Consider the following 16,833-nt stretch of genomic DNA (forward strand, 5'->3'; position numbering starts at 1 on the left):
TTTCAACATTTCTGTCACTGGGTCCACCATTCACCTAGTTAGCTGAGCCTAGGAGGCATCCTTGCACTTCCTTCTTCTTCATGTCAACTTATCGCCAGTTTTGTCAACTTTACCTCCTAAATGTTGCTCAAGTCCATCCACTTTTCTCTGCCTCCACTCTAGCAGGCTAGTTGGGCTGTCATTGTGTCTTGCCTGGGCTACCACAGAGCTTCCTAACAGCTCTCTCTGCATACCCTGTCCTGCTCCTCCAATTCACTCTGCACATGACAGCTAGAATAGTCTTTTAAAACTCAAACCTGACTGTGTCACTTACTATTAAAAATGTCTCAATAGCCTCCCATTTCCCAAAGTAAACACTGAAGTCTTAACTTGCATTGCCTGGCCTCTGTGGGCTCCTCTAACTTCATCACAGATCATGAAGCCCCTTGCCCTTGACATCCATGTTAGCCCATTCTGCTGATTTTTTTTTATGCTCACATGTGATATTTGTTGTTTCCTACTCCTGGAATATCCTTCCAACTCTCTTCATCTGACTTTTCCCCTAATTAATTTTTATTCATTATTTAGGCCCTAGTTTGTGTGATTTCCTCAAGGAAACTCTCTTTGACCACTGAAATAAGAAAAATTTCTCCCAGCAGCTATTTTTATAGTACCACCAACTTCTCAGTGAAACACTTATCACTGTCATAGTTTCACATTTATTTGTGTGACTGAACAATTCATGAATCAGGGATCCTGTCTACCTTAATTTTGTCTACTTGTGCACCCACTCTTTGGCCAATACTCACGGTTCAGTAAGTGGTTGCTAAAAGAATAAATGAATTGAAATAAAATGAAACAATCCATTTATCTTTGAAGAGTAATCCTGACTGGTAATAAGCAAGGGGAACTCAGGGTGATGGAAAGTCCTGTAGCTACTTAAGGTAAAGTTACACAGGTATATATGTAAAGTTTGAGTTAACTTACACTTTTGGCCAAAACAAAGTAACTGATATTGGTTGCAAACAGTTGTAAACAGATAGAAAACTAGACAAAATTTATGACACTATTGAGATACTCGAAAAATACATCAAACAATTCAGACATTAGAGAACAGGCAGGGAAGGTAAAAAATGAGATAAGATCTACAATTGTCCCAATTTTCTGCCTAAGGACACTTTCTGGACGTGTGGAAAAAAACCCAAGGAGGGCATGGGAGGCTTGCTGAGCTTAGGAGACAGACATTAGAGTTTGAGAAAACTGAGGAAGCTATAATTTGTGCAGTGAAGTACTAGAGGAGAGCTTTAGAAATGTTCATAGGGGTCTCTTTAAGTCCAAAGCTAAGTACTAAGCTCTGCATGCATAAAGTGAAATTCCACATGGCTGGTCAACACACACACACACACACACACACACACGAAAAGATAAACCTACTGTGAAGGTATAAGCAAAATAATTTCCAGAGTTCACAAAGCATGAGGATATATTATATATTAAGGTTATGACCACCCAAAGTGGAGAGACCTGGAGCATTCAGTAGAGATCCAGAAGTGTCACATCTTGGCATTAGGGCTAAACTAACTTTGAATTAAAGCTGCACTAGACCCACCCTAACAAAGTTTAAAAACATGCCTTGACAAGCTCAAACAGATCTGTAAGTAACTTATTGCCTGTTAAAACAAATGTCAAACACTGTAAAGGAAGACAACAAAATTGTAATGTTATGATGTCCAGCATCCAATTAAAAATTGCTAGACATTCTAGGACTAGGAAAATGTGACCCATGACCAGAAGAAAAATTAAGCAATATAAACAGGCTCAGACATAATAGAGATTAAGGAATTTGCAGACAAGGACTTTAAAACAGTTACTAAAATATGCTTAAATAATAAAAATGTTACTGTAATGTGGGAAAAATCAAACTTCTAGAGATGAAAAACTTAATATCTGAAATGAAAAATTCACTGGCTGGGTTTAACAGCAAATATAGTACTATAGAAGAAAAGATCTGTGATCTTGAAAACATATCAATAGGAACTATTCAAACTGAAGACAGCAAGCTGGAAAATAATAATAATAAAAAACAAGTCCCAGTGACTTGCGGGACAACATCAATGGTCTAACATATGTGTAATTGGAGTCCTAGGCAAAAAAAAGTGAGGGACAGTGGAGAACAGAAAATTTTGAAGAAATAGTGGGCAGAAATATTTGTGTACTTTATGTGAACTATACCTAAATAAAAATCAAAATACAATAAGTTGAAATGAATGCCACCCTGCTGTTTCTTCCTCTACTCTCTATGATTACACACATATCTCAGTTGGCTTGGACTACCCATCTCATTCTCTTTGCCTGACACACTCCTTCCCATCCTGCCAGCTCCAGCTTAAAATCACCCACTGCACGAAGTCTTCTCTAGATCCCACAGAAAGTCTGCCCCTCCCTTTACAAACACCTGGAGCAAACCAGGGCAGTTTATCTTCTTATATGTCGGTCTCCCTGATTAGACAGTCTGGACTTTGTGAGGCATCCTCCAGAGTCGGGACTATGATCAGTAAGTAATAGGGAGAGAGGTAGCAGATTGCATGGGAAGGAGAAAGTGGGAGGGATGTTGGGAACCCTGAGGACCAGGCACTATTGGCTCATCCACACCCAGGGACTTTTGTAAAGACTCATAGTTGGTAAAACACAGAGAGGCAGCCTAAAGAAGTATGGAACTTACCAAGCTTAATTGGGCTGTCATTAAAATGCAAATTTCCAGGTCCCATGCAGAACTACCTAATCAGATTTTCCAGGGAAAGATGAGAAGACTTGAGAGTGGGGAGGGCTGTGTGCTTCCTCTTCCTACCCTTCACCCCACCTTCTGTCCTTGCCCCAGAGAGAAGCTCTTCAGGGTTTCCTCTAGCTCTGAGGTCCTCCGTTCCTGGGGCCTCAGGGCCACCTTGAAAGTAAAGACCCATTTCTCCCCAAATTCATAAAACCAAGCCTGCTGGAGTAGCAACCAGCCAGGAGTAGATCCCCATGGGCCCATCAAGATGGAGCCTTGTCCCAAGTCCATACTCCTCCATGGAGCCTCTCCTGCTATGTGCAGGCCTTTCTGGGATCCTCTTAGGACTCTGGCTACAGGATCTCTTGCCTGCCTCACACATTCTTATGCTTCTGCTCCATTTCTGGTTTATTGGAGATATTCATACTATTTTAAAAATCTGGCTACATCTTTATACTTTTCTATTTCAATACTTGTTTTAATATTTCACCCATTGTTTCTCCTAACAGTGGAGCAGATTGGGTACCTCAAGGCTACTCTTGGAGTGCCATCTTAGCTAGAGGGTACCCTTCGGATTGTCAAGAAGCCTCCCCAGCTGAGTTCCACAGTCCCCACCATGGATCTGTCTCAGGAAGTGCAGCTCCCTGCCACCCTTTCTGCTGCAACATTGTTCATTTCCTAGCCTGCCCAGTGTGATCCCCTGACTTCTAGGAATCTGAACCAAGCTGAGGGTAGAGATAGGGAAGGGAGATAGATCCAGACAGGACCCCAAGCCTTGAGGAATTTTGTCTGTCTGTTAATTAGTCTAGGGTTTTTTTTTTTTTTTTTGGCAAGGGGTCATTATTTCAACATCATGGGACACATGGGATTCCTGCCCCAGCAGGGATCTTCATCCTGGAGAGCCCCTTTTTCTGCCTTGCCCAGGAATCTGTGATTCCTCTGTTCACATCATGGTGAAGAAAACAGCTACGGAAAAGCTGTCTGTGCTGGAAGGACATTCAATCTTCATGGAAGCCCACCCAGTGGACTACCCTTCCTGCTCTGGAGACCTCTAAAAGCCAATACTCTATGGATGTGTGCCCAGCAGCTGCCAAGTGGGTTCGTGTAACCTATAGCATTGAATTCTCCCAAGACCCTGAAAGATCAGTATTACTATCCCCACATCATACAGATGCAAAACTAAGGACTGGTCCACCAAGGGATGTGCCTAATGTCACAAACCAAATAAATGGCACAGCTGTGAATTTGACCTCAGCCTGTCTAACTCCAGGGCTTCCCACCAATCTCCAGCCACCTGACGCATTTTTCAAAGTCTTTAAAATAAAAGACCACTATATGTGACGTGTACCCTGGATTGGATCCTGGAACAGAAAAAAAAATATTCATTTAAAAAGATGGTGAAATTCAAATAAATTCTGTAGTTTAGTGAATAGTAAGCTAGCAACATTGGTTCCTCAGCTGTGACTGACGTCTCACAGTCATGGAAGATGTTAGCATTAGATGAAGCTGTTGAAGTGTGCATGGAAACTCAGTGGACTCTCTTCACATCTTTTCTGTGAAGCTACAATTATTCCAAAATTTAAAAAGAAGAAAGTAAAGCCAGTCAGTCAAGGACATAAATCAGGAAAACATTCCAACCTTGGCCGAAGTCTCCAGGGATCAGGGAGATGACTGCTCTGTTCACAGGGTAAACAATCTCAGGTGGTTTCTGCCCACGATGCGAAATCACTCAGTGTCAAAGTCCTCCCTCCTCCAGCTCTCTTTTGATCATTCTGAGTTCCCCCAGTAGTGAGTCTCAGCTTGATGCCAGCCCATCTTTACCACCATCTCAGACTTGCTGACTTTCCTTTCTAACAAGGGTGAGCAAACCACAAGCTGGGAGCCTGCAATCTGTGACAGTCTTGGTTGAATTTAATCACTGAATTAGTTTTGTTGTGTGCATTTTTACTTTCTACTTGTGGCAAGTTGTGCTAGTTTCTATGTATGACTGCAGTATTAATTTTTCTATTTAAACAAATTTTCTTTTCCTAACATGAATTGATTTAAGGATAGGCCTTGAGCAAATAATGTACAAAAGAGAGGGGAATTTAGCCCTAATCATGAAAATGGTTTGGGAGTAAATAAAATTTGAGAAACTGAGCACTAATGGAGAGCTGGTTTCCCAAAGAGAAAGGGCACCTTGGCTTTGCACCCCTGTGGGAACATCTGAGCACTGACGTGGTGACTCAGCGGGGTAGGATATGTGTTCCTGGCTGGTTCTGAAGGGGAGACTAGAAAATGGGGAGGAAGCAGACCATGTGACCTCAGCTCTGCTTGAAAAAGGTTCCTGTCTCTCCTGTCCATCCTGGCTTCTCCATCCCTGGAACACAGCCTGGCACACAGTAGATTCCCAGTAAGTATTTATTGACTAAACAAATGCACGGGAGAATGACTATACATAAAACTTTCGAGCCAGTTCTATCATTTCCAATATGAACATCAAAGTATTGCCCAAAATAGAAGGGTCTTCTGGGGGCATCCAGGGCAACCTCATCATTGCACAAATGGGCAGTGGAAGCCCAACAGGAAGAAGGTATTTGCTCCAGCCACACAGTCAGTGTCTGGGAAAAGCAGGGCCAGGAACTAGGACTTCCCATCTGTGACCATTCTTGCCAACACACCAGTCTGTCACTTCTGTTATGCGCCCACATGAATGACCTCAGCCCAGGCAGGCAGTGCTGCAGGCAGAGTGGGGGCAGACAGCAAACCAGACTCCTGGCACCCAGCCTATGCTGGAAGAGGTAGAAAGTCCCCTGCTCGGAGGCTGCACAGAGGTTTTCTGTATCGTGTAGGTCAAGCAGGACCACACCAAGGCAGCCTGTCTCTCCTGGGCCTCTGACACTGGGCACCCTCATTCTTGGTTAGGGTGAATCCTTCTTTTATGCATCAAGTCCACCTTTGCTGTAGGGAAAAGAAAGAGAGATCAGACTGTTGCTGTGTCTATGTAGAAAGGGAAGACATAAGAAACTCCATTTTGACCTGTACCCTGAACAATTGCTTTGCCCTGAGATGCTGTTAATCTGTAACTTTGCCCCAACCTTGAGCTCACAAAAACATGTGTTGTATGGAATCAAGGTTTAAGGGATCTAGGGCTGTGCAGGATGTGCCTTGTTAACAAAATGTTTACAGGCAGTGTGCTTGGTAAAAGTCATCGCCATTCTCCAGTCTCGATAAACCAGGGGCACAATGCACTGCGGAAAGCTGCAGGGACCTCTGCCCTGGAAAGCCGGGTATTGTCCAAGGTTTCTCCCCATGTGATAGCCTGAGATATGGCCTCGTGGAATGGGAAAGACCTGACTGTCCCCCAGCCCAACACCCATGAAGGGTCTGTGCTGAGGAGGATTAGTAAAAGAGGAAGGTCTCTTGCAGTTGAGATAGAGGAAGGCTTGTTTCTCCTGCCTGCCCCTGGCAGGAGAAACTCGGTATAAAACTCGGTATAAAACTCAATTGTATATTTGTTCAATTCTGAGATAAGAGAAAAACCGCCCTGTGGTGGGAGGCGAGACATGTTGGCAGCAATGCTACTTTATTATTCTTTACTCCACTGAGATGTTTGGGTGGAGAGAAGCATAAATCTGGCCTACGTGCACATCCAGGCATAGTACCTTCCCTTGAACTTATTTGTGACACAGATTCCTTTGCTCACATGTTTTCTTGCTGACCTTCTCCCCACTATCGCCCTGCTCTCCTACTGCATTCCTCTTGCTGAGATAGTGAAAATAGTAATCAATAAATACTGAGGGAACTCAGAGACCGGTGCCGGTGCAGGTCCTCCGTATGCTGAGCGCCGGTCCCCTGGGCCCACTTTTCTTTCTCTATACTTTCTCTCTGTGTCTTATTTCTTTTCTCAGTCTCTCATGCCACCTGACGAGAATTACCCACAAGTGTGGAGGGGCTGGCCCTCTTCATTTGCATGGGCATTTCCCAGGCTAAAGCCTCCAGAGGACTGTGCAGCAGAGATCTCAGAGAGGAGAATCACAAAACCCACTGTCTCAGCCTCCCGGGAGGCTGGCTGTGACCCCTGCCAGCGCCACTGGCACCGCTAGTCACCCTTACCCACTCCATTTAATGTCTCTTCTCTTCTCTCCTCTCCTTTCTTTTTTAACGGAGTCTTGTTCTGTCACCCAGGCTGGAGCGCAGTGGTGCCATCTTGGCTCACTGCAACCTCCGCCTCCTAGGTTCAAGTGATTCTCCTGCCTCAGCCTCCCAATTAGCCGGGATTACAGGTGCATGCCACCATGCCTGGCTAATTTCTGTATTTTTAGTAAAGACGGGGTTTCTCCATATTGGCCAGGCTGGTATGTCCTTATTTCTTGATCACACCTATTGTTAATTTCCTGCCTCTCCCGAGTAACACGAGACCTCTGCAAGGGCAAGGATCTTTCTATATTTTATTCACAAAACCCTAAAACCCCTCTTTGTCCCCGCACAGAGAGGACACTCAGTGAATATTTGTTGAATGGATGGATGGATGAACTGATGGGACAAATAAAAGCCACAAGTGCTCGGGGGATTTGTATTTGCTTCTACCTCTGTGGCAGTCTAGCTGTGGGATCTTGTGCAATTGACGTGATCTTCCTAAGCCTCCGTTTTCTCATCAGTAAAATGGGATGGTCACACCAACCGGAAGGGTTATGGGCCAGTGAGATGGGGAAAGCACTTGTGTCGTGTCAGGCTTTGATAGGCATCTAGGAAGTGTCGGTTATGTCAAAATCAAAATCCAGTCATTCATTCACTCATTTATTCACAAGGTTTGTCAGCCCACAAATATGTGACCTGGGAAGGCTTCTGAGAAGGAGAAGGGGTGAACCCTCCCTGAAAGACTGAGTAACATGCTGGAAGGAAGTCGTGGGAGTGGGAGAGGATGAGGAGCAAGGAGAGCATCCAGGCAGGGTGGGAAGATGTAGGGAGGTGGCACACAGACCTACAAGAAGGAGCAGGCATGGCCACATCCTAGTGGGCAGGCCTGCCGGGACTAAGGCATGTGACTCCCCTCCCAGAGGAGAGGGGAGCTTTGGAGGGGGCTGACCGTGTCTGGACAAGGATGATTAGCAGGGCAGTTTTTCTTTCCAGCAAATACGTGTTGGGTGTGTGCTCTGTGGCAGGTACCGGCCTGGGTATGGGGGATACAAGGACACAAGTCTGCAGGCAGAGGGACATAAAACACATGGGCTTGCCTGAGTCACTCTCAAACTGCACACCTGCTGCAGCCAGCCACAGTTCTTCAATTAAAGACCTGCATCCCTCTGTGGCCCATGAGTTCCCACCTACCTCTTGGCCCCGCTCCCACCCCTTCTTGCTTACTGATCTCATTTCAGCTCCTCACCCGTGCCACTCCCGACCTCAGGGTCTTTGCACATGCTGTTCTCGCTGCTTGGTGGGGCCTCCCTGGGCTCCCACCCTTATTTCTTCCTCTTTTTTTTTCTTTTTCAAAATAGAATTTATTTGTGCAGTGAATAATACAAATGTGGCTATGAAAACAGAACATGATATTTAAAAATATTTAAGATATGCAACAGTCATTTTAAAAACAGAATTAGTTAAAAGGAAGATGAATAAAGAACTCGAGCTTATGCCTGATTTCTATTGGTATACTTAGAAATACCAACCAGTATTTAACATATTATTAACTATGCTGGAAAAAACACCTCTATATGCAGTTTTAATTCCTAACTACAGTTTAAAAACAGATGAGTTCCCAGCATTTGGAGCTTCTCCTAAATGTTACGTCCTGGGGAAGCCTTTCTTGGGCCCCTGGACTGGACGCGACCTGTCTGTGACATGCGACCCCCGGACTGGACACGACCCTTCTGTGACACCCTTTGCAAGCTCTGTGACGTCTCCTTCACTGTGCCCACTGCAGCTCATGACAAACATGTGTTTATTGGATTCATGGTGGCTTCCCTCACTGATTATTAACCCCAGGAAGGCAGGAACCGGTCTACATATATCAACAATGAGCTCAGAGATTGCAGCCCAGAAGTCATCATTTAATGGAGGACTGACTGCAGCCCACAGGGGGCTAGAGGGAACATTCAGACCCACCTGCCATCGTCATGCATGGAGGTAAGGGTTTTGGAAGGCTGCTCGGAAGAGGCTGCTTGGAAGATGTTGGAAAGGTAGAGAAGACTTCATAAAGAGGTCCTAGTGGCCTGGGTATTAAAGGGTGAGGAAGAGTTTGTTAGGCTGGAGGAGGGAATTCCCATTAGAGGAGATGGCAGAAGCACTGGAGGGGGCTGGTGGAGGACCGCAGCAGGGGCTCTCTACTGCATGCCCACGTGCCAGGCACAATGGCCATGCAAGCTCACGTGATCCTCAGAGGTAGATAGGTAGATAGAGGGTATTAGTCTCTAGCTTAGCCGCTGGAGGTAGATATTATGATCCTCTCTCAATAAATGAAGCGGCTAAGGCTCAGAAAGGTTTAGTGATATGCCCAGGTCACCTGGCCACTCGGTGGCTTTCCTGGCAGTGTCACTTCCCCAGTGTCATATGTTGCGCACCTGAGACCGTAGCTAAGGGTTTCTGTGTCTTTCTATACCCACCCCTCAGGCTGGGGCAGGGGAAATGATGTCGGCAAAGGGCTCGGCCGGGATTCCCAGCCTTTTTCCCACGTCTGTGTCCCTGTGCGGGGTCTCAACCTTCTCCCTCACCCCCTCCCTCTCAAAAAGGGGCTGCGCACCCTGGGCTCCCGGGCTCAGCCCTCACCACCGTCCACTAGCCCTGCCCCTCCCCCATCACCCACAGGCAGCCTTCTCCACCAGCCTCTGGGGACTCTTGCCTTCCTGCCCCAAACCAGAAGATGGGGCACTTGCTGCATGTGGCTAACCCTGAGGCCACGAGAAAGCCACGTCACCTCTCTGAGCCTCAGTTTCCATGTCTGTTATAGGGACGCCCACTCTGGCTGCTCTGAGAGCACCTGTGACCAGAACACAAAGGACACCATGAGCTGCAAACTGCTAAACACGCCCGGGAAATGATAAGTAGTGCCAGTCGAGGCTCCTCAGTGCCAAGCCAGCCAGTATCCTCTCCTCTCCAAACACCGAAAGCCCTGGGAATTCCCTGGAGGAGAGGAAGGAACCAGATGCCTGAAATGAGCTTGCCCCAGGCCGGGAACCTGTGCGCGGCCCTGCGAGCACCTGGTGCCCTCTAGTGGCCACAGGCGGCCCTGCAGGGCCACATTTTCTGGGGAGGGCGCAGAGACCCCACTCACTCTTCAATTGAACTTGCTAACAGGTTTAAACTGCAGGATCTGCCTTTGACAACAAGATAGGGAGGGGACAGGGGAGGGAGGGTGCCAGGATGTTCTTTTTGTGCCAGAAATGGACAAAGCTGGCGGCTACCAATAGACTTCGTCCTTCTAATGCTGCCCGAGGGGCTGGACTGGCCCCGTCCCTGTTTCCCCATCCGCCTGGATTCCTGGCTGAGCCCAGAGCTCCCACGTGGACACTCTGGGGCGGATCATTGGCCAAGGACTCACAGAGTTGGGACCGACTTTGTTAAAGCACTGAACTAGCTTCCTTGGAGCCCCAAAGGGAGGGGCAGGACCTTCACTTCAGAAATAAGAAGACAGACTCAGAGAGGGTTTGTGGCTTTCCCAAAGATACTTCATTCCAGGATTTGAACCCCAGTCTCTCACTCCAGACCCCAGGTACTTGCTGTGGCCCATACCTTCCCCAAATTATCCACCAACAGCCAGTCAACCTGGGGCAGGGCTGTGGGGGAGAAACATTTGTTTACTAAATCACAGAGTCCCTCTGCCCGCTGGAGGGGAGAGGAGAATGGCACCAAGTGGGCGGGGGTGGGGCATTGCATCCCAGCATTTGAATGGGCAGGGAGGAAATGGGGCACAGGACTTCCAGAACTTGCAGTTTTGCTCATTCGGGCTGTCTAGGGAGGTGGTGACAGGGAGAGACTAAACTGAAATGTGCCTGTGACTTCCATCTCAGGAAGATGGAACATGTTCAACCCCAAGCCATGTTCGGGGTCTGTGGCAAGCAGGAATTCTCCTTTATTTTCCAATAGGGTTAACAATCTTTCCCAGGAAGAGCACGGAAGGTATTTTCTCGCTGTAAATCAGCAGCAGATAGGGTTTGTCTATCTTGACGACGAGTGGTGTCTCCATGGGCAGAGTCTGTGCTCCGGTGCCAGCGGCCCCTTCCGTACCCCTCTCATCCATCTTCAGCTCAGCCTTGTGCACAGCCTACGGAAGCCAAGGGCAAAGTCAGGGCCTGCCAAGCTCCTCGGCGACCATAGTGGGCCGGAGGCCCAGAGAGGATCAGAGAGGAAGACAACTTGGCCCAAGCCGTCCAGCACAGCAGTAACTTGGTTTACTCCAGGGTTCCTGGCTCTTTTGCCATTAATGCTGGAGAATATTCGACAAGCAGATGCCGTGTGAAGGAAAAGATGGTGCAGGGGGAGCATCAGTTACGGGAGTCGGTGGGGGGAGAGATGGAGTGGGGTTTGCTTCTCTTTCTCATGGGTTACAGGGAAGCATCAACCATAGCCGTGGCAGAAAGGTCTACTGGGCTGTAGCTGGGTGAAAGTGAGGTGGTGGTACCCCCACCCTGAAGCCTCCAGCACCTCCTTTCATCCACCTGGTGGATGGTTAAGAGGGAGAAGGATTCTGGATTAGCTCTTTGAGATGACTTGCATCCCAAATCCACTCCAAAGGCATCAACGTCTGTAAACAGGTGATCAGTACTGGGAAACTAACGGGCATGTGTGAAATCCTGGCACATTTCTTGCTAGCCTACAAAATTCTCACAATTTTACTTGCAGAAAACAGGACAGTATCCTGTGTTACAATCACAGCTATCAGCAAACGTAACTACAGAAAGAAATGAGCCATTAAACTCAACAAGACCTTCAGAGCTGGTGTTAAATGTTTGTGGGAAGTCTGTGGCAGGAAAGCTCAAAAGTGAGAAAATTCTAGTAACTATGTTTCTTATGTCAACGTGAAAAATACAGTGGAATCTGTGCCATCTGATTCAGAGCAGCGGGCTCAGCTTGGCAAGCTGGATCCTTCCCAGACTGGCTTGAACCTCCCACTTTATCTCCACTAAGCACCCAATCCCCACCACCCACTACTCCATGATATCCAAAAACCCCCAGCCTTGGCCACACTGCTGCACCCATCCCCGCACCCATCTCTGCTTGTTGAAATCTTTCCCCTCCTTCAATGCCTTTTTAACCCCAAAGTAGGGTTGCCAGGTGAAATACAGGACATCCACTGAAATTTGAATTCAAGATAAACAATGAATATGTTTTAGTGTAAGTGTGTCCCGTGAAATATTCTGAACATACTGGCACTAAAAATATTATTCATCATTTATCTAAAATTCAAATTTAATTGGGTATCCTGTATGAAATCTGCTAAATCCGGTGACTCTACCTATATGGTGCTCTCTTCTTGCCCCAGACAGTCAGGTGCTCACCTTTGCCAGAGGCCACAGGCCCCTTTGCTTGGTCATCTCTTCCTATGCAGCATATGCTTATGCCAACTCATACGAAACATGTGGCCTTGGGCGCGGTGGCTCACGCCTGTAATCCCAGCACTTTGGGAGGCCAAGGTGGGTGGATGACCTGAGGTCAGGAGTTTGAGACCAGCCTGGCCAACATGGTGAAACCCTGTCTCTACTAAAAATACAAAAAAATTAGCCGGGCATGGTGGCGGGCACCTGTAATCCCAGCTACTCGGGAGGCTGAGGCAGGAGAATTGCTTGAACCTGGGAGGTGGAGGTTGCAGTGAGCTGAGATCGCACCACTGTACTCCAGCCTGGGTGACAGTGCAAGACTCCTTCAAAAAACAAAATAAAAGAAAGAAAGGAAGGAAGAGAGAGAGAGAGAAAGAAAGAAAGAAAGAAAAAAGAGAGAGAGACAGAAAGAGAGAAAGAAAAAGAAAGAAAGAGAGAAAGAGAGAGAGAAAGAGGAAAGAAAGAGAGAGAAAGAAAGAAAAGAAAGAAAGAAAGAAAGATGGATGTGGCCTTTGAGAGAGGGTCTGGGTTAGACCTAGACCAGTTCTAGGCCTGATAACTGTTCCAGGCCTTGATCAACGTTTGCTACATTGAATTGATTTCCAAAATAGCAGCAGTTTTAAAGACTGGAAGCATGAGGCTGGGGGAGGTTATGTGGCTTGCCCAGGATCACGGGGTTGGTAAGGGGCACAGCTGCATTCATGCCCGCCCCGACTGGTGGGTGGAGTCTTGGCTCTGACAGCCACTGTGACCCTGGCTCTGGCCCCGGCTGGGGGAAGGCCCCTGTGCTGCAGGGAATGGAGTCCAGGCTAGGCAGGCTTACCTCGCCCACTTTCAGGCTTCGATGAGGGGCAATCTTGGTGAGATCACCATGTTCCTCAAAGATTTTGGAGACACCTATGTAGGAGAGAGTCTTCTTCAGGTCGAAGGTGCCCGTCATGTGGAGTCTGGGTACAGACACGTCTACGACCCTGGGGAATTGACACAACAAGGGTGAGTGGTCAAGTCCTGTTGTGTTGCAGGGCAAGCCTCAGGATACATGACCAATGAAACATGTGTCCTCCCAGCCCCAAAGGTCTCCAATCTCTCTCCATCCACAGAATGAGGAGGGGCTCCTTAACCCTGGGACCCTGGTTTCAAAACACCGTAAGCTCTCTGAACCGTGTCCCTGCCTCCCAGCACACCTGCCCCAGAGCCCTCTACAGGGAGTGTTCTCAAGTCTCAAGTTCCCCCGTCTCAGAGCCCCTTCAGCCACAGTCACTGATGATGTCCCCACTGTAGTCGCTGCTATGCCTGAGCCCTGAGCCCATCCTGACCCCAGAAGACCTGACACTGGAGGGAACAAGGCACCCAGAATCTGGAGGTAGACAGAACTGAGTTCAAATCCACTCTGCCTCTCATGAGCTCTGTGACCTTCCCTCTCTAAGTCACTTGTGTGAGAAGGAAAATGATCATCGTCGCTCCTGCGGGACACTAGGGGTGCTAAGGCAAATGCAGACAAGGCGCTCAGCAGACAGCTGGTGCTTAGCAGGTGTCCATCCTCCTGCCCTCCAACTAGCAGCTTCACCTCCTCTGTGGCTGAACCGCCATCAGCCTCCTGCCCGGAGCCTGGGGCCCAGGGTCTCCTGAGGTATCTGCAGACCCTGGATTCCTGTTCACCTGGCCTTGCACCCTATTTTCCCACCTACCCAAGGGTCTCATTCCTGCCTATGTGTCCTCTCTCTCCTGCATCATCCTTAAACAGTGCCCCTTTGATCCTGCTCTGGAGGAGGCCTCATGCTAGAGTGACCCTATCCTCAAAAACTAACACCAAGAGATCTCTCTTGGCCCTGAATAGCCTCTCCAGCTTCCAGCTCATTTCTTTTCTTCCTTTTATAGCAGCTATCTCCACTCCCTCCCACAATTGCCTCAGTCCACTCCAGTCAGCTCTTTGACCTCAACTTTTTATGGTAGCAACTCTTTCCAGAGTCACCGTTGACAACCAGCCCCACGTCCCAGAGCCAGCTCTCAGTGAGCCGCACCTGACGGTAATCCCTTTCTCCAAGGTGAAGCATTCCAGGTCCACCCCTTGAGGCTTCTCCTCCTTCCCCACCACTCCTGCCCCTGTCTGGCTCCACCCCTCCCATCTCTACCGGCTACACTGCTGCTTCGAGGCTCAGACCTTGGTCCCCTTCTCTTTTCCACCTTCACTCCATCCCCATACATGTCATTCAGTCTCACAACTTTGAATATGATCAACAGGCCCAACGACTCCCAAATTTACCTTTCCATTCATTCATTCACTCAACAAACATTTACTAAATCCCTACTGTATACCAGGTGCTGTTCTAGGTGCTGGAGATGCATCTATGAACAGAGCAGGCAAAGATCCCTGCCCCTGACTGTGTGTTCTAGCAGGGAAGACAGGTGATAGAATCAACGCAACAAAAAGTACCACTTAAGCCTACATACATGTACTAGTGGTATGCAGAAGGCAGTAAGTGCTATGGAAAAAAAATAAATAGATCGACTTGCAGGAATCGAGGATTGGTCCAAAGTTTGAGCAAACCTTGAGGCAGGCAAGAGAGTTAGACAAATTGGGTTTTTTTTCCTGAATAAAATGGGGAGTCACTGTTGGGTTTTGAACAGAGGAGTGACATAGTCTTGTTTAGGATTTAAAAGGATCATTCTGTTGCCTCTGTTAAGAATATACTCTTGGTGGTGGTGGTGTGTGTAGTGGGGATGGGCAAAAATTGATGCTGGGAGACCATTTGGAAGCTAGTGTGGTAGTCACATGTTGGGAGCCACAGAGACAGCGGAAAGATACCAAATTCCAGATGTGGTTTGCTGTAGGCTAAAGGAGTTTCCTGACAGACTGAATGAGGCATTTGAGGGTGGTCAGGATGACTCCAAGGTTTTTGGCTTGAGCAACTAAAAAGATGGAGTCACCACTGACTGAGATGGGCAGGCTTGGGGAGGTTCTCTGGGGACAGATCAGGAAGTCATTCTGGATGTGTTGACACTAAGCTCCAATTACACATCCAGGGGACATTCTGGGTAAACAGAAAGATCCATGACTCTGGAATTTGGGGGAGAACAGGGGCTGGGGATGGAAGCATGGCAGTCGTGGTAATAGAGATGGTGTTTAAAGCTCTGAGCCTGTGCGCTCACTCAGGGGTAAGTATAGACAGAAAAGAAGGCTGGGAACTGAGCCCTGAGACACTCACCTCTGAGACCTGGAGGAGGAGAGGAGTCTCCAGCAAAGGAGATTGAGGAGGGGAGAGGTGGGAGGTGACGTGAGAGTGGAGAGCTGGAAGCCAAATGAAGAGTGCCTTAAGGAGGTGGGGACAGAAACCAGCCGAAGAGCGAGGCCTGAGACTGACTGCACTCTGCAACACAGACACCCTTGGGACCCTGGGAAGGGAGCTCTCTGTGAGAAGTGGGTGCAGAAGCTGGACTGGAGTGGATTTAGGAGAGGATGAGAGGAACTAGGGGCTGTGAACAGAGGCAACTGCTTCATGGTATTCACCTGCAAAGGGGGAGTGACGAAATGGAGGAATAACTGGGGGAAAGCAGAGGTCAAGAGAAGCTTTTATGTTGGGAAAAATAATAGCATTGAGATTTCCTGCAGGCCAGCACAAGCCATACGGGCCTGCCTGCACAGAAGGCAGACACCTGCTTTGTCTTCTTGCATAGAAGCCACTTCTATGAGCTGTAAGTTTTCCCTGGCCCCCTGCGAGGTTTCATGATAGGAAAGATAAGGGCATCTTTGTATCTGATGGAAATGATTCAGAAGAGAGAAAAACATATGCTGATGTAGGAAAGTGAGGAGAGGATTTCTAGGGTGATATTCCTGAGTAGCAAGGGGCCGTAGGTCCAGAGCGTAAATGAGGAGATCGGCTTTAGTTTGTGCCAACGTGGGAAGGCACTAAGTACAGCTGTGCTGACAGGTGAGTGCATATACCAATATGTACGGAAATGTGTGGGGGGCACCCAGGCTGGGAGTGGACCCTCGACACTTCTGAACAGGACAATGGCTATTTCAAAGCCACCAGCAGTTTTCTGCTCCTAAAGGTGGACCCTGGGAAACAGAGCTTTTCCTCTGGGGAAATCAGAGCAGCACCTGGCCTCAAATTATGCAAATCCAAAGCAGGTGTCTGCCTCCTGCACAGAGGCCAGGTGGAAGTCATCCGAAGCCTAAATTCTGACATGTTCTACACACATGTAAGTTGGGGTGTGTCTGTTCACTTGGTTACTTCTTTTAGGGAAAAGGTGATTTTTCTGCTCAGTGTCTTCTAGGCCCTCCAGTCTGGAGAGGACTGCAGAAAGAATGCATAGGGATAGCCTGTCCACCTCTGCTCTCCCATAGCGGGCCACTGAGCTGTCTGGACTAGGCTTCCCACCTGTAGATCAAAGCAACTTGACCACTTATCTCCCAGAAATAATGAGCTCAGAAGGTAGGAATATTTGTTCCTATCATGTTCTAATGAAATGTAATTCCCTGGGGACGGTGAGCAAGCCCCCTGTCCTGCAAGAGGATTTGGAGTTTCTTCTCGGGAAGGTGGACAATACCCTGTCTGTCATTCCAAGGCCAGA

The 16,833-nt window shown here is 48.0% G+C and overlaps 1 protein-coding gene across 3 annotated transcripts in view; it reads right to left on the reverse strand.

The window, feature by feature from the left end:
- Nucleotides 1–10,769: 10,769 nt before the first annotated feature.
- The window catches only part of SERPINA12 (serpin family A member 12), a 30,681-nt gene continuing 24,617 nt past the window's right edge, over nt 10,770–16,833 (reverse strand). For all 3 annotated transcript variants that reach the window (XM_001152987.4, XM_054665857.1, XM_009428368.3), the window contains 2 exons: nt 13,082–13,229; nt 10,770–10,985 (listed from right to left, as the gene is read on the reverse strand). In XM_001152987.4, the coding sequence (XP_001152987.1) occupies nt 10,794–10,985; nt 13,082–13,229 (340 nt within the window). In that variant the 3' untranslated portion in view covers nt 10,770–10,793. The remainder of the gene's footprint in view (nt 10,986–13,081; nt 13,230–16,833) is intronic.

The sequence above is a fragment of the Pan troglodytes genome, chromosome 15 (genome assembly GCF_028858775.2).
Source record: "Pan troglodytes isolate AG18354 chromosome 15, NHGRI_mPanTro3-v2.0_pri, whole genome shotgun sequence".
In the NCBI taxonomy this organism is placed as follows: Eukaryota; Metazoa; Chordata; class Mammalia; order Primates; family Hominidae; genus Pan; species Pan troglodytes.